Source organism: Chelmon rostratus, chromosome 24, assembly GCF_017976325.1.
Source record: "Chelmon rostratus isolate fCheRos1 chromosome 24, fCheRos1.pri, whole genome shotgun sequence".
In the NCBI taxonomy this organism is placed as follows: Eukaryota; Metazoa; Chordata; class Actinopteri; order Chaetodontiformes; family Chaetodontidae; genus Chelmon; species Chelmon rostratus.
The window spans coordinates 1,140,684-1,162,052 of record NC_055681.1 but is presented as its reverse complement, the minus strand read 5'-3'; the positions used below and the strand labels follow the sequence as shown (position 1 = coordinate 1,162,052).

The window sequence follows — 21,369 nt, the reverse complement described above, 5'->3', positions numbered from 1 at the left end:
AAACTGTTTTCTTCACATTATTACTTCCAGTTTAAACTGCCAAACTTTGCACTTCCTGCTAACTTTTCACATTAAAAGCACTGGAAAAGCATGGAGATGTTTTAATGTGAAACATCAGAGCAGGAAGTGCTGAGCAAAACAAACAAACTGCAAATCAGCAGCGAGTGCAGAGAATCAGTCAATAATAATAAGATCAGCTGATTGATCGATTAGAAACTCAGCTACTTTGATCAGCAAATCATTTCCAACAGTTTAAGGAGCCTTTCTGTTCTACACGGTCATCTTTTGGACTGTTGGTTGAACAGGAAATGACATGTGAAGAGCTGGACAGCGTGAGTGTGATGAATGAAATGAGCGGAGAAACTGAAGAGAAAAACGGTTTTAAGGCTCCACTGCAGCTTTGATTCCTTCGAGGTGGTTGAGCCGCGAGCTCCGTGACCTCTGACCTCCGCTCCTTCTAATGCCGCGACTCAAACAGCGAAGCCTCGGTAATATTTACTCCCCCGGGGCTACGGCGAGCATTTGCAGAGGATGAAATACAGTCGCGGCTGAGTGAGAGGAGACGCCGACACTTGAAATGTTACTCTGCTTGTTTCCCTCGTCGCACCTCCTTCCTCCTCAGGAGGCGAGGCGGGTGACGGCGAGGGTTCGTCCATTTTAAAACGAGTCGCCGCTGCGGGGGCCGTTTCAGCACATTATCGTTTAAAACGAATCTGAGTCGCTTTAAAAATGTCACCGGTCGGATCTGTGAGAGCGTGAGGAAGGAAAAGTGAAGCTGCTGCCTGCTCACACACCGCAGAGGATCACACTCGTCTTCATCGTTAGAATGAAACAGTTCAAACATTTCAGTGTTTTTCTGTGTTTGGTTTGTTGATTTGGCCCCCACAGCTCTGACAGGTGCTCTCATGTATTTTGAAAGAGAAACTTCAACATGTGCTGGTTATTTTTATGCTAAAACATCTAAACAGAATAGATCATGTGACTGAAGTCATGTGATGTAAATGAAACTGATCTGGGTGTAGTTTTTTAAATGTTTTGCACAAACTTGAATAAAACTAAAAAACTTTCGCAGGATTTGAAAAAGTGACGCACGTCAGAGAGATAAAACTAAAACAGACAGACAACAACTTAAACAGCTCAGGAGTTTAAATGAACAAACGCCTCCTGACGTCAGGTATCCATCAGACCACCTGGACTCTCCTCCACAGAGTCCTCTTTGTGTCCCACCTGCTTGACCCCCGCTCACCCAAATTGACCCGTGATGGCGAGCGGCGTCCTGATTAATGACGACTTTAAAGGAATTTACGTTACAATGAACCAGTCAGAGGCGACGAGCTGCAGGTGCACGTCCAGCTGACTGTCGCGCGCGCGCACACACACACACACACACACACACACACACACACACACACACACACACACACACACACACACACACACACACACACACACACACACACACACACACACGCACGCACGCACGCACAGCTACAGTTTCTTCGTCGAGGAATCAAAGCGAAAGCAAAACTCTCTTAGCAACCAGGAATGTGTGCAGCGATCCTGCTGTTACCTGTGAGGGACCACTTCAAATATCTGAAGCTGTGTGTGTGTGCGTGTGCGTGCGTGCGTGTGTGTGCGTGTGTGTGTGTGCAGGTATTTGGCAGGTCATCTTTCAAAGCTCCAGGATGAAGGGAGGCTATCAAACAGCAGCTAGTTAACGAGAAATGTGGCTGCTGTCGAGGCTGTGATCAGCAGGGGTTCACCTGACACAGGTGTGTGTGTGTGTGTGTGTGTGTGTGTGTGTGTGTGTGAGTAAAGCAAAGGGATAAAAAGCAGTGCAGTTAACAACTACTTCATATTATCGACAAATCTCTTGATTATGTCTCAGAGTAAATGTCAAAGGTGACGTCTTCAAATGTCTCTTTTGTCCAACAGAAAGTCTCAAACTGAAAGATGTTCAGCCTGCAGTCATAAAAAAACAGAGAAAACTACTGATGAATCATTTTTAGCTGATCAATTGATCACATCATCGTCAAGATATTCTTTCACGCATCAACACAACCTGACAGAGATTACATTATTTACTTTGTCCTCTCAGTAAATGAAAACAATGAGACGGATACAAGACTGAAGGAAAACTGAGAAAAACAAGATGAAACATCCCAGAGACCGGAGTCCAAGACCCAGACCAGACCTGAGGACTGAAGTCCTGAACGTGGCTGCAGAGGAGAGACGAGCAGCTCGCCGACATCATGAAGACAGTCAGCAGTCAACAAAACATCAGAGCGATTCAGTCCAAGGAGACTGCGAGGAAGACGAGGAGGAACACGTTCCCGCCACCGGAGCTGAGACTGTGTGTGTGTGTGTGTGTGTGTGTGCTGGCGTGGCCCTACCTGGGGGAGCTCGGCCACAGAGGGCGGTTCCCCCTCATGAATTACCCCGAGCCTCGCTCTGACACGGAGATACTTCACCTGCCCGCCCGGCGTGACAGGCGGCGAGCCGGCCGCCGGCCGAGCGCGCTCGGTGCTTAATGGCTAAATTGGGAAGACTGTTACTAATCGCTTCCTGAATAATGAAAGTGACACAGCTGATAAAAGATTTCAATACCGTGGATTATTTATAATATTTCACTTAAGCCTCTCTGGCTGACTAATGAGTCGAAGGCTGGCGTGGAGCTCAGGAGGAGTGTTTAGGATAAAATGGTCAGAGCGAGGAAGAGGAGTAACTACCTTCAGCCCTGATGGAGGGACGACTGAAAGAGATGAGGAGAGAAGGGGGAGGTAAAAACAGAGGACAGAGGAAGGAAGGAGACGTGAAAGGAGACAGATAATGATAAGAGGAAAAAATAAGATAAGAGCAGAGGATGGAAATTAAGAAAGACAAAAAAAAAGAAGGAAGAAACGCAGGAAGTGAAAGGAAGGAAATGGAAAGAATGACTAGAGGAGGAGAGCGCAGGGGAAGAGGAGAGGGATAAAAAAGGAGAAAATGAAAAATTTAGAAGAAAACAGATGACGGGAGCAGGAGGTGAATGAGGAGAGAGGGGAAGGAGACAAGAGGAAGAAAATGGAACTGGAGGGAGATGAAACAATAAGAGGAAGGAAATGGACAGACATGAAGGGAAGAGGGGAGACGAGGAGAAAGGAAAGGAGTGGAGGGATGAGGAAAGATAGAAGGAAAAAGAGAGACAAGGAAACAAAATGGAAGGAATGATGAGAGGGAGGAAACAAGGAGAGGAAGAAAGAAGACTGGGAGAAGAGAGGACAAGGAGACAAGGGAAGGAGATGAGGTAGTAGCAGAAATGAGAGGAGGAGGACAAAAGAAAGGAAGGGGATGGAGGGAAGCTGAGAGATGAGATGAATGAAAGCGAAGGAACAAAAAGAGGAAAGGAAATAAAGCACTGTGGTGATCTGCAGTGAAGAGGTGTGAGGAAGGAGGTGTGAGGAAAGCAAACAAAGGGAAGGAGAGGAAGGGAAACCAGAGGAGAAGGAGGAGAGATGAAAGCAGATGAAGCGTCAATCCGTCACTCCGGCAGCCACTTGCCTTGTCAGCTGCTTGATGCGTCCGTGATGGAGAGACGAACATTACACATCTGCTGCTGCCGCCACATCTGGTGACCAGCCAGGGAGTGTGTGTGTGTGTGTGTGTGTGACAGAGTGTGTGTGAGAGTGTGACAGAGTGTGTGTGTGAGAGTGTGTGTGTGAGAGAGAGAGTGTGTGTGAATGTGTGACAGAGAGTGTGTGTGTGTGAGAGTGTGTGTGTGAGAGAGAGAGTGTGTGACAGAGAGTGTGTGTGTGTGTGAGTGTGACAGAGTGTGTGTGTGAGAGTGTGTGTGTGTGTGTGTGACAGAGTGTGTTTGTCGTAATGAAACAAAGCAGAAATTTGAAGAGAACAACAACTTCTACAGCGTTCAAGACCTGAGACCAAACCAAGACCTGAGACCAACCCAAGACCTGAGACCAAACCAAGACCAGAGACCAAACCAAGACCGGAGACCAAACCAAGACCTGGGACCAACCCAAGACCTGGGACCAATCCAAGATCTGGGACCAAACCAAGACCAGAGACCAAACCAAGACCAGAGACCAACCCAAGACCTGGGACCAATCCAAGACCGGAGACCAATCCAAGACCTGAGACCAAACCAAGACCAGAGACCAAACCAAGACCTGGGACCAATCCAAGACCTGAGACCAATCCAAGACCTGAGACCAATCCAAGACCTGGGACCAATCTAAGACCTGAGACCAAACCAAGAAGAGAGACCAACCCAAGACCTGAGACCAATCCAAGACCTGAGACCAAACCAAGACCTGAGACCAAACCAAGACCTGAGACCAAACCAAGACCTGGGACTAATCCAAGACCTGGGACCAATCCAAGACCTGAGACCAATCCAAGACCTGAGACCAATCTAAGACCTGAGACCAAACCAAGAAGAGAGACCAACCCAAGACCTGAGACCAATCCAAGACCTGAGACCAATCTAAGACCTGAGACCAAACCAAGAAGAGAGACCAACCCAAGACCTGAGACCAATCCAAGACCTGAGACCAAACCAAGAAGAGAGACCAACCCAAGACCTGAGACCAATCCAAGACCTGGGACCAAACCAAGACCTGAGACCAAACCAACACCTGAGACCAATTTAAGACCTGAGACCAACCCAAGACCTGAGACCAAACCAAGACCTGAGACCAACCCAAGACTTGAGGTTATATATTTAGATTGTATTCCCTCCATTACCGACGTTAGCTCAGCAGCTGATTACAACCCCTTTTTACGATTATTGTGAGGCGCCCTCTAGTGGCTGCAGTAATTATGACAGGAGCAAAGGAGGAAGTCAGGTGACGTAAAGTAAAGCACAAGAAAGCCCACATACGGAGGGAGGCAGGGCGGACAGATGAGTCAATAAACCCCGGACTTTGACCCAGTAACCCAATGTTACTGTGACCGGTTTGATCCTTAACCAAACCAAGTCCTGCCTAAACCGCCACAAACTGCTCCCGTTTCACGTGTTAATAACACGAGGACGAGGGTCCGGTATCAGCTCGTCACTGTGCATCACTATCTATCCTTCAACGATTCATCTAGTCACCAATAAAACAGACGTGTATCGATGTGTTCAGCAAGTCTTGGACATCACAAAGGTCAGAGGTTCAAACCCCTGAGGAAGGCACTGACAACGAGACACCTTGGACCTCATTCATTAAACCACCGTCCAGCATCAGAAGCATTTTCTTGGTTGGTAAAATAAAAAATAAGAAGTGTTGATTTCTTCAGGACAGACCTCCATGAAGTCTTCGCTCTGATTGGTTAAATGCCAAATAAAACTCTACCTCCTCTGCTGTCTGCTCCCAAAGGTCCTACATCTAAATGAACACACCTGCAGTGGACTGTGGACTGGGTTTACTGGTGGACACGGTCTTAGTCCCCTCGCACTTCACCAAACTACACGGATCACAGCGCCGACCACGTGGCGAAGGTTATGTTACAAACTGATCGACAGTCACAGCAGAGACAGGAGAGAAGAAGACAATCCAACGGGATGAAGGGATGAAGGGCTGACGGAATGAGAGGATGAGGAGATCCGTCCCTCTGAGCAGAGGTCGGGAGTCTCGGACGATCACATGACTGCGTTTCCCAACCCTGGTCCCATGGCAACAGCATCGTGTTTCTCTGGCAACACTACAGGATATCTTTGAGAGGAGGATTCAGTGATTTAAATTTGGAGGTGGAAATATACAAGTATTTGTACACACACATATATATACACACACAATATGTGTATATACAAGTATGTATAAAGTTTTAAAACTTAGTATTACATTATATACTACAGAAAACCTTTGCAAGTATAGATAGAGTTGGAAATATTGGATAGTAAATAGTAGAAGTACACATAAGTATTTAAAGTGTACTAATACACAGATGTTTGGAAATATTTGGAAGTACGGAACTCTAATGATTTTTGGAGGTATATGTGTATATTTGGCCAGATTTGGAAGTATATAAGTACATACAATATGTAATTGGAAGTATATAAGTACATACAGTATGTAATTGGAAGTATATAAGTACATACAATATGTAATTGGAAGTATATAAGTACATACAATATGTAATTGGAAGTATATAAGTACATACAGTATGTAATTGGAGGTATATAAGTACGTGCTGTGGATATGTGGAGGCATTTGAAAGTATACTAAACATCTGGAAGTATTTGAAGATTTTGTCTGTGATGTCTGTGACTGTCAGACTTGTTTCTGGGGGATGGATTTAGCTGTCGGACCCGGGCGGGGAAAGTGTGAGGCGAGGGGAGGGGAGATGGCGTTACCTTCCGCAGTACCAGAGAGGCCGTCGGCTTTGAAGTTGCTGGTGCTCTTCTTCCTCCGGTGCTTCTTGCGGTTGGCGTGCGGCGACGGCGGCGGCTCCATCTTGGGACTGGTGGTGCTGGAGATACTGGGACTGGAGCAGACCGAGTCTCCTAGACCCGTATCTGAAAATTCAAACAAATAATGCAGAAAAACATCCATATCATGCCTTAGTACTGCAGTATTTCAATGAATACACGTCTGGAAGTACGACATGAAAGTTTATTTGGAAGCATTTCAATCTGTGATGAACCAGAATCAGGATGAGAACTGCTGGAGCCAAGCAGTCCTCCAGTCCTGGACTCTGGGTGGGCGAGCGAGGCTGTCAGCAGAGGGAGTCGAGTCTCTCTCTCTCTCTGCCCCCCACCCTTCACGCCGGCCGCTGACAGCTGTGACTAGCGGCAGAATAAAATAACATTCAGCTTCCATCAATATCACAGCGCGGCGGCGACACTGACATGGCCGGTGTGTGTGTGTGTGTGTGTGTGTGTGTGTCTGTGTGTGTGTGGAGATGGAAACACATGTGCGCCAAACACACACGTGTACACACAAGCGCTCGCCGGCCGCCGCGCCGCCCGAGCGGCAGACAGCCCCAAGGACGACCATAACTTATTTTACAATCGTTTAGTCTCAGCTCAAGTGGAAAATGTGACAACTTATCTCTGCTGACAAGATGCCATCCCCGAGAGTGCAATTAACCGCCGTGGATTAACGGCCCTCCCATCTGCACGCCGCGCTCCATCCACGTCACCCTACCCCCACCCACACCTCCACCCTGAGCCTGAAGACTTCCTGCTCCTGCTGCCTCATCCCTCCCTCTCATCATCTGTCCTGGTTGTCGTCTCTGGTGGGCTTTCCCTCCGCCCCGAAACTCATCAACAGTTTGGACACCGGCCGCTGTGGCTGCGGCGACCGCGACCGCGGGAAACGAAACCTCACTTCCTGTTTGCTGTCAGGTGACACGTGGCAGACTGAACTGCCCCAGGTTCATGCGACCTTGGTGTCATTTCTGAGTCCGTTTAAAGATCTGCCTCCTGGTGGTGATCTGGAACTGGAACCTTTGCTGCGTACTGAGGGATTACTGCCCCACACGTCCACTGTGGCCTCAAAACAAAGTGGTTTAGATAATCTGGATTAATGGTTTCAAACCTGTTACCAGACCTCTTTATGTTATCTTGCTGAGTATAATGTTAGAATTACTGATACTGATGACCTGAAATGATCCTTTAAACTGACGTGGCTCATGCTTCTTTTCTACTTCTACAAGTTTGACTCTATCGTTAATCACATAATAATTTATTCCACGATTTACTGTTTATTGTTATTTATTGTTGTTTGTCTTGGATTTTAAAGTTTTGTTCAACTTTATTCCAATTTTCAAATTTTCTCTGTTTAGTTTTAATAAAGTCACATCGTTCTGGTCGTCGTGTCATCAAGAAACATCAGTCAGAGCTGAAGGAAACAGAGCTGCTGTAACTGTAAGTGAACTTAACTCTGAGAGTGTGTGTGTGTGTGTGTGCGTGTGCGTGTGTGTGTGTGTGTGTGTGTGTGTGTGTGTGTGTGTGGCCCCTGGGAGTCCACTGAAAGCATTTCGCAGCTTTAAACGTTATTTGAGGAAGGCTGGAGGGCACAACACTGACGACAGAGCTGTCAGTCAAGCTCATTGTCACGGCAACACACACACACACACATGACCTGACAGCTGTCAGTCTTAGCATCCTGCTATGTGTGTGTGTGTGTGTGTGTGTGTGTGTGTGTGTGTGTGGTCTTGGATAAGGTAACACAGACACAGAAACAGAGAACACACATGTAAAGACACACACACACACACACACACACACACACACACACACACACACACACACACACACACACAGTGAATGCTGCATTAGAGGTCTGGCAGGTGGATCAATGGGAGATAAATGATAGGCTCCCCCGCGGAGCTGCGTAGTGGGGCCCTCTGAACCCCAGCAGGGTGCCTGCAGTGGAGCTGCGTGTGTGGACCTGGTCTGCAGGAGGCAGCTGCATCATGCAGCTCAAATAAAATCACCAGGATCAAAGCGGGTTCAGTCTGAGGGTAATTTAGGATTTCAGGCTTTTATTTAAGCTGTAAAACGTTCACTTTAACTGTTTTTATAATTAACTTTTAAATGAAGGGAAACGTTTCAGAGGGATTTTCTGCCTGTCGCTGATCAGAACCATCAGACCTTCACCTCTCTGTCCGCTCTCTTACCCGTGCTGACTCCGGAGTTGGCGATGACGGTGGCGTCGGTCCACTGGTCGGCGCTGGAGACGGAGTAGGAGCGCTGGTGCATGCCCTCCAGGCCGCGGCTGTTGAAAGACACCAGACTGACGCCGCTCGCCATCTGAGACACCGACGAGCTGCTGGTCACCGAACCTGAGAGAGGAAGTCTGGTTTAACACTCGAGTCTGAGGGCAGGAGGGACGATAAAGTGTCCCAAACTCAGTCTGTGAACGATCCCTCGCGTTGTTTTCCACTTTTGGATCAACGATATTGATGATATGCTTCTCCAATAACGAAATCAACAATAATCGATCAATTTACAGCCAGTTTCAGAGACTTTACACTCCTGCTGAGTTTAACATTAAAGCACTGAATCATATTTTAAAAGCTTCTCATGTTAAAATATTAATAATGTAAACTTACAAATAAAGACGTTAATAAAGAGTATTAAAGACAAAGTACAAGTACCATGTATGTGTACTCGTTTAGCTTTAATTTTAATGTTTCAGCAACAAGGAAGTAACTTTTCAGTTGACTTCCTGTCTACACAGGAAGTGTGAATGTGTCACATGCTTTAGATCGCCTCGTGCCTACATCTGATCAAACATCTGATCGGTCTTATAATGTAACTGAACGACAGACGAATCAGTTCTCCTGCGCAGCTCTGGGATCAGCCGCTCCCCCTCCAGTTAACTCTTTTATTATGGCTTTATAACAATGTGACGCCTGAATGCCCCTCGTCTCACCCTCGTCTCACCCTTGTCTCACCCTCGTCTCACCCTCTGGAGACATAAAGACTCATCCTAAAGTCACGAAAACACAGCGACTCTTGTTGTCAGGTGATTCTACACGAATGAAAACATCACTATGAAGATTACATCATATTTCTGCCAACAGATCCCTTTAAACTCATCAAAACACAAGAGCTGATTACTGTGTGCTAATCAGCAAACACACACACACACACACACACAACAAGCTAAGGCTGTCATCATCCAGCAGCAGGAAGCTAACAGACAAAACAGGAAATGGAACAAATGATGATGATTTCTGGAAATAAAACCTGAAGCAAAGGAACAGCTGTTGTCTTCTCAGCTCACTGGAACAATCGTTCTCTCGTTTCAGGAAAAAAAAAACGCCTCTTGAAAACGGATTTCTTTTTTTTTTTTTTTTTGCAGCGCATGCGTCCAATCACAGCCAGCCGTGTGACACACACGCAGAAACATGAGGGGACCATAAAAGGCAGCTCCTTACAAGCCGGCCGCTTAAATCAAACCCTTGAGTCGGGAAGAGGCAGCGCGGTCCAGCAGCCGGGTGAATCGTCCCCCCTCCCTCGCTCGCGCTCTCATTACAGCTCATTTCTTGGAGCTGGCTGAGTGGAGCCGGCGCTCTGATTGCATTAATATTCATGACAATAATTAGTACATGGAGTACGGCTCACTGAATATTCATGCTATTAGCTCGGGCCTCCAGGATCCCTGTGTGCTCCCAGTGTGTGTGTGTGTGTGTGTGTGTGTGTGTGTGTGTGTTTGATTTAGCCGCCTCATAAGAGCTGCCTTTATGTGTGTGTGTGTGTGTGTGCATGAGGTGGAGGAGCGCTCCTTTCTCTCCACCTTTTGTTTTACGGCGTCTTGGTTCAGGTGGAGGGAAGCGTTTTGTGCGTTTCAAGGCTGAACTCCTGTTTTTTATTTCCGCTCCTCTTTGAATACTGAACCTTTATTGACTCAGGAACAAAACTCGCTCGTGTTTACAACGAGGCATCAAGGGCAGCAATTAGCGGCACAATTAAAACATAATCGCACTCATGTTGGTCTAATTGCCGGTTATTCCCTGACATGTTGGGCTCTTCTGTAACGTGATGCTGAATGTCAGGGGCGGCGAGCACACAGTGACATCACACATATCGCCACTAACGTGAAACCTCCTCCGATGATTTCTGACATTATTGACTGGTCTGATTCTGCCAGTGTGAAAGGGTACAATCGGCCTTCACGCCCCGGTCACATGACCCTCTCACCTGGAGTCTGTCCGAGCTGCAGGCTGCTCATGTCCTTCGTCAGGCCGTTGGTTTTGGGGCTCGGCGCGGCGGCGCAGGTGGACACGGCCCGGGGCGGCCTCTTACCGGGCACCTTCACCGTGGTCCTCAGCAGGTCGATCTCCTTGCCGTGGACGTTCTGCATGTAGTCCTGAGAGAGGCGGGGGGGCAGCGGAGGGAGAGACTGAAACTTTGATGCAAAAACAAACTCACTTCAGATCAGCTGTGTCAAGGTGGAGCAAAGCTTCTGATTGGTCAGAGAAACATGTGTATGAAGAACACAGTCTGGTGTGATTCTGATGCTGTTCTGATGTGTGACGGGTTCATTCACAGGTTCAACATCCTGTTTCAAGTGGATTTACATGGTTTCCACGGAGAACGAAGACTTTTTAGAAAATGAAAGGAAACTGAATTCTAGACACTTTATAATTACTGAACTGCTTCAAGTCCATTTAGAGCCGTGAGTTCAGGTGAAGTGACGGCGTCAGCATGTTGTCGTTTTTCAACAGAAGGAATAAAGAATGAAGAACGCGGCGGACCGAGCTTCATCGCCGTGGCGGCGTGGCTCTGTGGTGGGAGGGGATTACTCTGGATAATAAAGCAGCTAAGCCTCTAAACTGTACAATGGAAACAAAGGTACACTAATCCCTCAAAGTCGCGATGAAGTGGCGGACCACGCCGACTTTGATTGGCTCCGCCCGTTTGCCGACGCTCCCGAAACGCGACCGCCCGCCGCCTCGGACGCCCCCCGACGACGAGGTCCCCTCCGGTCTGAAAGAGGCGGATCAGAGGAGCGAATGAAGGGACAAGTAGAAGTGTTAATGATGGACGAGAGGCGCTTGTTAAATCCACCCCCCCTTCCCTCTGAGCGGGGTGGAGTGTCAGCAGTGACCCGAGAGGAGCGGGGCATTGTGGGAGGTCGGCCTCCTCTTCAACATGAAGGAGGCGAGGAGAAACAAAGCTCCCACAACCCGCTGGGCCGGATCAAAACCACCGGGAGAGGGTGCGAGCGCCCGAACTGCTATCTTTGTGAGGACCAGCGAGTTCAGATGGGAGGACGAGGACATTTTGGACATTTTTAGAAAGTGTGGACATTTTTTGAAAGTGTCGACATTTTTATAATGTGAGGACATTTTGGACATTTTAATAAAACAAGCAATTTTTTTAATAAAGTGTGGACATTTTTAGAAAGCGTAGACATTTCTAGTAAGTAAGGACATTTTTAGAAAATTAGGACGTTTCTAAAAAGCAAGGACATTTTTGCAATGTCAGGACATTTTGGACATTTTTAGAAAGCAAGGACATTTTTATAATGTGAGGACATTTTGGACATTTTAATAAAACAAGCACATTTTTTATAAAGCAAGGAGATTTTTAGAAAGTGTGGACATTTTTATAATGTGGGGACATTTTGGACATTTTATGAAGCAAGGAGATTTTTAGAAAGTGAGGACATTTTTTGAAAGTGTGGACATTTTTAGAAAGCGTAGACATTTCTAGTGAGTGAGGACATTTTTAGAAAATTAGGACATTTCTAAAAAGCAAGGACATTTTTGCAATGTGAGGACATTTTCCTAAAGCGAAGCATTTTCATGACATTTCTGGAAAAAAAGGAGGTCCCGCCTTACAGAAATCTGAGGGAGGGACATATTTGAGAGCTGAGGACGTTTGCAACATTCCTAAATAATGAGGACATTTTTGGAAAGTGAAGACATTTTTTAAAAAAGTGGGGAAACTTTCTGAAAGTGAGGACATTTTTTTAAACATGGAGACATTTTATGGAAGCGAAGATGTTTTATTGGAAAAGAGGACATTTTCAGTGTTTTTTAGAAAATGTTCAGAGTGATAATATCAAAAACAAACAAAGTCTCATTGGTCCTCATTAGTCTTAAAAGGCAGATTTGGGTTTAGACTTGGTTTAGGCTTGAGGTCTGAACTAGGTTTAGGCTCAGATCAGACGGCGGGTACACTTTTGATACCAGAACCCAAACTACGACTTAAGAACTTTTTTTGATCACAGTTCTGTAAAACCCGTATTAAGAGAAATGAAACCACGTTCAGGTTCACCTGCTGTGAATCAGTGCAGAGCAGCAGAAACAGGAACGCTGCGGAGGGGGGAGGCAGCCAATCACCAGCATTATGAGATCCTGGCTGCTTATTGGCTCACCGCCGCTGATCACATTTACTCCTCAGGTCGAGTAATTAGTCACAGAACTGAAGAAATTCAGTCGGTGCCATTAATGTATTGAAGTTGCAGTGTAGTAGCTCAAAGGTGTGTTTAAGTAACACCTGTAAACACCTGGATACACGTCTGGACCCCCACCGACATGATTCGCTCCCCAAACTTCAAATTAACCTGAATCACAACTTCAAATCTAAACCAACTCAGACAGGAAACGTCCTCGCTTTCCAGCTCCAAACCCTAATTGGTCCTCACAGAGATGGACTTCTGAGCACGCGCACACACACACACACACACACACACACACACACACACACACACACACACACACACACACACACACACACACACTCAGTGTTCCCGCCTCCCTCTGGCAGCTCGGCTGACAAAAGGCCAATTCAAATCCAAGTGCTCTCGATGGCGTCTTAACAAGCCACCGGAGAGCCCTCGAGCCAGGGGCCCGCTGGGTAAACGCTCCACACACACACACACACACGCACACACGCAAACACACACACACACACACACACACACACACACACACACACACACACACACACACCCCTCCGACAGATTGACCGAGGTAATTGAGTCTCCATTTGCATCGGGGAGCTTTCATCATCGGCCCGATCGTCCACACCATGCAGCGACGTCCAGGACGGATGTGTGTATCGACCAAACACACACACAGCAGGTGGTGTGTGTGTGTATGTGTGTGTGTGTGTGTGTGTGTGTGTGAAAGCATATCTGCATTTGTCAGTTTATGAGTGCTGAAGAAAGGAAGTGTGTTTATCGCTGTTTGACTGAGTTTAAGAGTGTGTGCATGCGTCTAAATGTGTGTGTGTGTGTGTGTGTGTGTGTGTGTGTGTGTGTGTGTGCGCGCGTGTGTGTGTGTGTGTGTGTGTGTGTGTGTGTGTGCGTGTGTGTGTATAAATGGATGCATAAACGGTGTCGTCGGTGTGAAAAATGCGCCACGAACAGAGAGCTGAATACTGCTGACACCGAGGGAAACATGAATCCATAAAGAGCGAGCTCGTCCAAAAGCTCAATCGATGGATGAACAGACGGCGGGAGATGAAGGAGGAGAAGAAGAAGAAGAGGAGGAAGAAGAGGCTCCGCGGTCAGACAGGAAACATTAAGAAGGAAGCGATGAAGGTGACGGAGGTGGAAAAATGGATAAAAGACACAGCAGAGGTGTTTTTACTTCACAGGGAGTCTGAATATCACGATCATACATATCAAAATGGACAAAAACATGTTGAAAATCAGAGTTTTGTGTTTCGTGTCCTGATAAACCATCAGAGGCCAGATTATTAGGTACAGCGAGCTCAAACTGATGCGGTCTAATCCACCAGGCCTGCTGTAAATATCAGCATATCCAAACTTTTATTATCACTATTCTGCAAAATCTTTTGTTTTTATCTTTATTATTTCGTTATTCTGGATTATTTGAAATATTGACATGCGAGCCGATCAGCTGATTAACCGATCGTTAATCAATAACCTGAACATTAAACGAGTCATTAAAGTCACTGCACAGAACCTCCTTTAAAAAACTCTGGTTTCTTTGTGATCGTTTGAGCCTCAAACACGCGAATAACAGCTCACCCCTCAGAGTATCTGAGCTGTCTGAGAGGCGATTAATTACTCTCTCGCCTTTTTTTGGCCTCATCTTCTTCACTTTGGATGAGAATTTTCTTGCCAATTAGGTGGCATCTATTGCCATCCACTTAATTAGCGGCATTAATGTGATTTCTTTGCACATAGTCGGGCAATTAGCGGCGCTGATTGAGTTTCATTCGATTAGCCTCCGCAAACACGCTAATTGACGCCTGAGCTGCAGATGCAGCGCGCTCAGGAAAACCTGGCTTTTTGGTGCTGGAGGGGGTTTGTGTGTGTGTGTTTGTACACGAGTGTGTGTGCTGATGTGTTAAGTGATGAGTTTTAACACTAATTTACTGCATCAGCTGCTCTAATCGCTGACGGACGTGTGCAGTTTGGGGAAGTGCTTCTCGGGCGTGAGCGGCTCCGGAGGGAATCGAACCGACAACCTCCGGCTGCAGCGGCGCCTCGCTCAAACCCGCCGACCTCGAGGGCGCTGGGAGTTAAACCTCCAACCCACCTGTCACATGATTACCGTTCAAACACTGACGCACTTGCTTCAGTTCAGTGTCTGAAGCTGAAAGTCGATCCATCGATCGGGCGAACGACAGAACGATTATTGGCAAAAATTCTGATGAATCTTTTTTTTTTGTAAGAAAATCGAACATTTGCTTCTTCGATGTGAGGATTTCTGCTTTTCTTTGTCTCATGTGACAGAAAAGTGAATGTTTTCAACTGTTCGTGGGTCAAAAAACGTCATCTGAAGGTACTTTTTTATTATTTTAGTTTCTATTATTTACTGGATTTCCAGGACAAAACAAGCGTTTGGGATGAAACAGAGAAAAGAAGAAAACAGACGCATGGAAGAAGCTAGCAGCAGCTAATGTTTAAACATTCGTCAATTAATTCCAGTTAATTGACGAATGTGCAAAAGCAGTTTTGACAGCTTGATATTCAGCAGAAGGTTGTTCACCGTGGCTTCAGTATTTGATGAAACGTTTGCTCAACCGGACTCTAAAACTGAATGAAATGAATTATTTCCCCGTAGATTAAACTCTTCATCGGGTGATTGGAAAAACATGATGATGAATTCAATTTAATGAAAAACCAGATGATCGATGACAAAAAACCTGGAGAAAACTGTCGGAGGCAACGTGCCGAAATTCAGCACGAGAGGAGAAAGAAAAAGAGACGCAGTGTGTGTGTGTGTGTGTGTGTGTGTGTGTGTGTGTGTGTGTGTGTGTGATAATAAAGCCGTGTCGGGGCAGGATATTGTGCCAACAGGGCAGAGAGTCGGGGCAATTAGCAGAGACATTACAGCTGATATTCACATCATCAACGCCGACGTGGGCAAACAGATGACGAGTCCTAATTAATACACAAGCCATCAACACTGTGTGTGTGTGTGTGTGTGTGTGTGTGTGTGTGTGTGTGTGTGTGTTATGGCCAAGCAATTCCTGGCATCACCCACACACACACACACACACACACACACACACACACACACACACACACACACACACACACACACACACACACACACAGCAGAGAGATGAAGAGCAGCAGATAGATGGAGGTCAGTGCAGGCTGGCAGAGTGCTGGAGTCTAATAAGCAATCAGAGAGGGTTAGTAATGAGTGTGTGTGTGTGTGTGTGTGTCTCACATGCAGGCTCGGGTGGTAGGTGAGCAGTCCGTTGTCACACAGCGTCACGTACTTCTTCTTCCACTCCTTGTTGAGGGATTTTCCGCTTCTCTTCAGCAGCATGCCCTGCAGGGAGGAAATAACAGCTTCAGCACACCCTTAAACTTTAAACCTATCGGAACACACCGATGTCGTGATGTCACGATGTTGTGATGTCATGATGTCATGATGTAAGGGGAAGTCTCCGGAGCTGTGATGGTATGATGTTGATATGATGAAATTTGCATTCGATTCTGGAACAAAGATAAAAATGTTGGCTCTGTGAACCTGCTTCATGGCCAAAAGTATGTGGACAGCAGAAAGTTCCAGGCAGATGTGATAGCTGAGCATGTGTTAGCGACACCATGCACGCTTCTGGATTCAGTCTTCGTCAGTCCAGATGTTGGAGCTGCTGCAGGGATTTGAACCCTGACGCTGGACCAGTGAACACTAACAGGACAGGGGAGTCTGATACTTTTGGCCATGTTTTGCACAAAGTGAACATCGACGTCCTGTTTGTGCATTTTTACAACATCTCGATTCTTCGATTCCGCTCTTTGTGCACGTTGGAGCTAAATCCCATTCAGGCGCTTTGGAGCGGAGATAACGAGCTCGCGGCCAGAGGACGGATTAAATAAGAGTTCATCTCTCCACAAAACAACGTGTTAGCATCAGAGATCTGCAGCGGGCTGAAAGCAGCTCGCCGTAAAGCAGGAGAAGAGGAAAGATGGAGGGAAATCAGCACTTATTTAACTGTCCGACTCATTCTGCCCCCCCCTCTCTCTCCTTCGCACATCAGCCGCGGCTGGCTGACCGTTTAGGCCGAGCGACCGCCGCTCGCCCGCCCGCCCACACTTCATTTGAGCCGGATTCATTAGGTTAGAGAGCGAGAGAGAGCACGAAGGTCAAAGAGAAGGCGAGAGAGAGAGGAGAGATCAGGAGAAGAAGAGAGGGGGAGAGAGGTGGGGGGGAGCGGGAGGCGGCGGCAGGGGATAAAACTGTCCGCTGATTAGCAATTACAGCCGAGCTGCCACGCGTGTCACTTCACTGGACTTCTACAACATTAACACTCCGACAGAGGATATTAATAGAGTCCAGCCGTGAAGGGAGGAAGGGGGGAGTTAGAGGCACCGGGGGGAGGCGAGGGGGTGAGACGGACAGGTCGGCTGATGGACAGAAGCCTGCTCTCTGCCGCCCCGACCGCTCAGCTTTCATTAAGGCGGTCGATGGCGGCGGGACAGGGCGGCGGGCCCGGGGTCACCCTCGCCGCCAGTGACGGCACATTCGGTTTAATTGGCGGCGACATAACGGCAGGAAGGAAGGCCTCAGTGACATGGAGGGAAGTCGAACGCGGGCGGCGGTGGCGAGCTACGCAACAAATAAGACCAATAAATCTAAAATTTCTTCTGAAAGACAATCACGAGTGAGAAATGTGACAGCAAATCATCCCATAATAACCACGGGGTCAAAAAGACCTCTCTCTCTCTTCTCAGCAGCTCAAACACATCTGGACGAGGGCTGATGATGATGACGATGGATGAAGAGCTGGACAGTGATGTCAGCTGATTGGTTGGACCATCGTTCTCCTCAGGATGGGTTCTACTCGCTGTGGAGGCGTCCTGACGTTTATCCCATCAGCCTCAGCTCTGCTTCCTGTTAGTTAATGCTTGCTAAGGCATGCTAACACGCTAAACTAACGCTCACCATGATAACGTTCACGCTGTGGCTGCTAAACGTCGGGATGCTAGCATTGTCACTGTGAGCATGTTAGCATTTCCCGAGAACATCCAGGACCAGCACCTTAAGTTAGCCTGAACCGAGTCAGGACCGGATCCGCCGGCCTCGGCAGAGCAGGCTGGACCCCCCCCTGGCTGGGAGGACTGTGGTCTCTCTCAGGGATCTGCTACATTAAGGTCTGTGATTCCACTAATTTATGTGATGAGGAGATAAAGCAGAGCTGTGTGTGTGAGTGTGTGTTTGTGTGTGTGTGTTTGTGTGTGTGTGTGTGTGGGGGGGGGGGTGTTTCCCCACGGTGCGCTAAATGCGACTTGACGAGCTTCCTGCTGCTCTGAAGCGAAAGCTGCCGGCAGCCGTGCAGCTGTCAGGCCAGCTGATCATCCATTACTGCCTGTTAGCGGGCGAGCGGCTACATGTTTCCAGGCAGAGAGAGAGAGAGAGGCGAGCGCGCTCGTGGGATTTGATCAATTTTAATCAATCAGGAAGTCAATTTCACAGACGCAACACGCTGAGGAGAGAGATTAGACGTGAGATCCTTAAAATAAACACCGAAGTCAGCCAATCATACCAGCTGACTGAACGCAAACACCTCAACAGAACAGGTGTGAGCAGAAAACAAGACACAGAGGTCTGATGTCGGGTCGAACACACATGAACGTTCTACCAAAAGAACGTTCTACCAAAAGAACCTGTTTCCATGGAGAAGAGACAGAAGCTGAGAAAAGAAGAAGAAGAAGAAGGAAATGAGGGAATGAAGTCCGTCGGATCTTTGAAGGATGTCGAGGTGGACGTCTGATCTCCACCACTGCAGGCCTGGACTGAACTAAACTGGGGGGGGCAATATTTCTTACACTTTTCCATCCAAACCTGGTATTTGGGGAGGGAGACGTCAGCAAATTAATTTTGGCCATCCATCCTGAGGATGACAAGCGATCAGTTTGCTCGAGGGGAAGGCTAATTGAACGCCGCGTCGAAATCCTCCTGATGGGTAATATCTTTCATTATTCACCTCCCCGGGCTTCGTGACACACACACGTCGCCTCTTATTTTACCTTCGGGAGGGGGGGGTGGCAGCCATGACAGCTCACAAGGTCTCCACATGGGAAAATAGATGTGGGGAGATAAATACATCCTCGGAGAGACTCTCCTGGCTGCGCCGAGGCACTTCTCCGCCCCGGTGAAGTATTGTGGGGTAGTGCTTAAGAAAAGGTCGCTAGCTCGGGGGGGGGGCGAGGAGATGAAGTCATTTGTTAGGCATCCGAAAACGACCGAGGGCATTACTGAGACTCACAACTGCGGTTCTTCTTTAAAGAAGAAAACAAAGAGGCAGGGACGACGTCCATGTGGACGAGAGCAGGACCGAGGGACGTGAGAGTCTTCGTCTCCATGGAAACGCGGCTTATAGAGCCCAGAAACAGCAAACTGCGGGGGACGCGGTCTCCGGTCCCTCGCGCTGAGACACTTCCTCGCCCCGGTGAAGTATTGTGGCGTAGTGCTTAACAAAAGGTCGCTCGCTCGGGGGAAGTCAAAAGATGAAGTCATTCGTTAGACGACGCATCAGGAAATGTTCACGGGCTCGAACCCGAGGGCCTCTGATTAAAGACTGCCGCAGTCACATGTCACACACGCTCCAGGAGGAAAATCAACCACGGACGTGAAGAAAGAAATGAACTCTTTTAATCAGATCTTCATAAAACAGAACAAAACCAGATTCCTGGTTCAAACCACGGTTCCACATTCAGAAAAAACCTCGTGATAAAGGAACGTTCTCCTGGTTTGTTTCCCCTGGAAGCTGCTGTCGATTGATGCAGACTAATCTACTCTCTAATCACTCAATCACCCCCCTATTTTCCTCAGACAATGGACTCTCCCCAGGCCTCTTGAAGGGGCTGACAGCGGATCTTGGAGGAGATACGGGGGAGGCACTATCAGCGGAAAAGACGTGGACAAACCCTCCAGAGAACAGGGCGATCTCGAAGGGGCCAGAGCCCTTTTGTTCTTCAACGTCTCCAGAGAGCAGGAGGCTAAATTAGAGGTGTCACCCCCCGCCGACAGCAGAGCGGGGGGGTGATGGCCGGCGCGAGGGAAGCCGGACGCTCCCTCCTCTATCGCGGCGGCCATCTGATCCGGCCCGAGCGCCGATCGCGGGTCATCCATCATCCTCTCAGTTTGTATCGGGCCTGAGATCGATGTCGGGCGGGTGAAGTGTTCACTTGTCTCCTCCCGGCCGCCGCACACAGAGGGAGCACGCCGCTGGCCGTGACTCGCTGCAGGTAAACAACACCTGGGCGCCGCAGCGGCTGCTAACCGTACGCACGAATTACGGGCCCCTCAAACGAGCATTAATGCAACGTGTCATCAGGCTCGACTGTCAATCAGGAGAGCGGCGCTACAAGCTTTAGCTCGCTCAGATCGTTTCTGCTGTTAAAAGCTCACGTTTGGAGGATTTGCAGCCTTGGCAGAGCTCTGTGTTCTCAGAGTGTTTTCGAGTTTAAAGCATCGCTTCCTTCCATGTGGTACTTGACCCGATGACAGTCACGACAGGCGGCGACGGAGGGAAAAACAAGCTCGCCGCCTGGCGTGGAATATTTACCGCAGCAAAAACCAGAAAAACACCAAAGCAGAGAACAAAAAGCCCACCACCAACATGAAAACACACAGCAGCGTCAGTCTCCATGACAAGGTCGCCGTTGATGAGGCAAGGACGGCGAAGGGCAGGCCCAGGGGAGCAGGACGCAGACCAGATCAAATAAAACACCACAGAGGAAGAGGGGGGTTGAAGAGGAGCTGATTTATCTGATAAGAGTTCTGGGTAATTAATTAGAAACTCAATTATCCAAACCTTACTTCAGCAGTCTCAATTCATTAGTGGATAAAAAACCTCGCCCCTCGCTCGGCTCTGACACCCAGAGAGAGACAGGATGTGGAGGAAATGCCACCCTCAGGTCGCCGCTGGGCGCTTTGTCCAGCTTATCATCAGACCAGACACACACATACACGGCGTGGAACAACAAAGCGACCGCAGGGACGCTTCCAGCGCGCTCAGAGCAACACCCCCGTGCCAAACACAAACTGTAGCGGGCGCTCCGTGGAGACCGCCGCGCCGAGGCGTAATGAGCACAATCTAAAAATGCTCTTTGATTGACGCCTGTGTTCCTTGTTTTAATTATTTCTCAAACTAAAAAGGAAGAGACGTCCCTCCGACGCATCCTCGACCCCCCCGCACCCCCGAAAAATCTCATTTCCAGGGGTTAGTGTGCATGACAAAAATGTCATCATGGCCAAAATGGCTCCGAGCAGTGACAACCTTTCCCAGGGAAATGATATTTTTCCAATCCGGCGGAAGGCGGATCATGTCACCCTCGTTAAAGCCTTGATAGCAGGTCTTTAATATTCACCGTCTTAATTAGGGCCGCAGTTAATTTCATTAAATTCTTTGGCTGCTAAATGAAGCAGATTATGAGACATCTTTTATTGCGAAGCGTGAAATTACAGCCTGCCCGCTGCCAATGG

The 21,369-nt window shown here is 48.0% G+C and overlaps 1 protein-coding gene across 2 annotated transcripts in view; it reads right to left on the bottom strand.

Moving 5' to 3' along the window:
* The window catches only part of agap1 (ArfGAP with GTPase domain, ankyrin repeat and PH domain 1), a 137,163-nt gene that overhangs the window by 28,920 nt on the left and 86,874 nt on the right, over positions 1–21,369 (bottom strand). For both annotated transcript variants that reach the window (XM_041966571.1, XM_041966570.1), the window contains exons 10-13: positions 16,102–16,206; positions 10,637–10,805; positions 8,608–8,772; positions 6,338–6,499 (exon numbers count right to left, since the gene is read on the bottom strand). In XM_041966571.1, the coding sequence (XP_041822505.1) occupies positions 6,338–6,499; positions 8,608–8,772; positions 10,637–10,805; positions 16,102–16,206 (601 nt within the window). The remainder of the gene's footprint in view (positions 1–6,337; positions 6,500–8,607; positions 8,773–10,636; positions 10,806–16,101; positions 16,207–21,369) is intronic.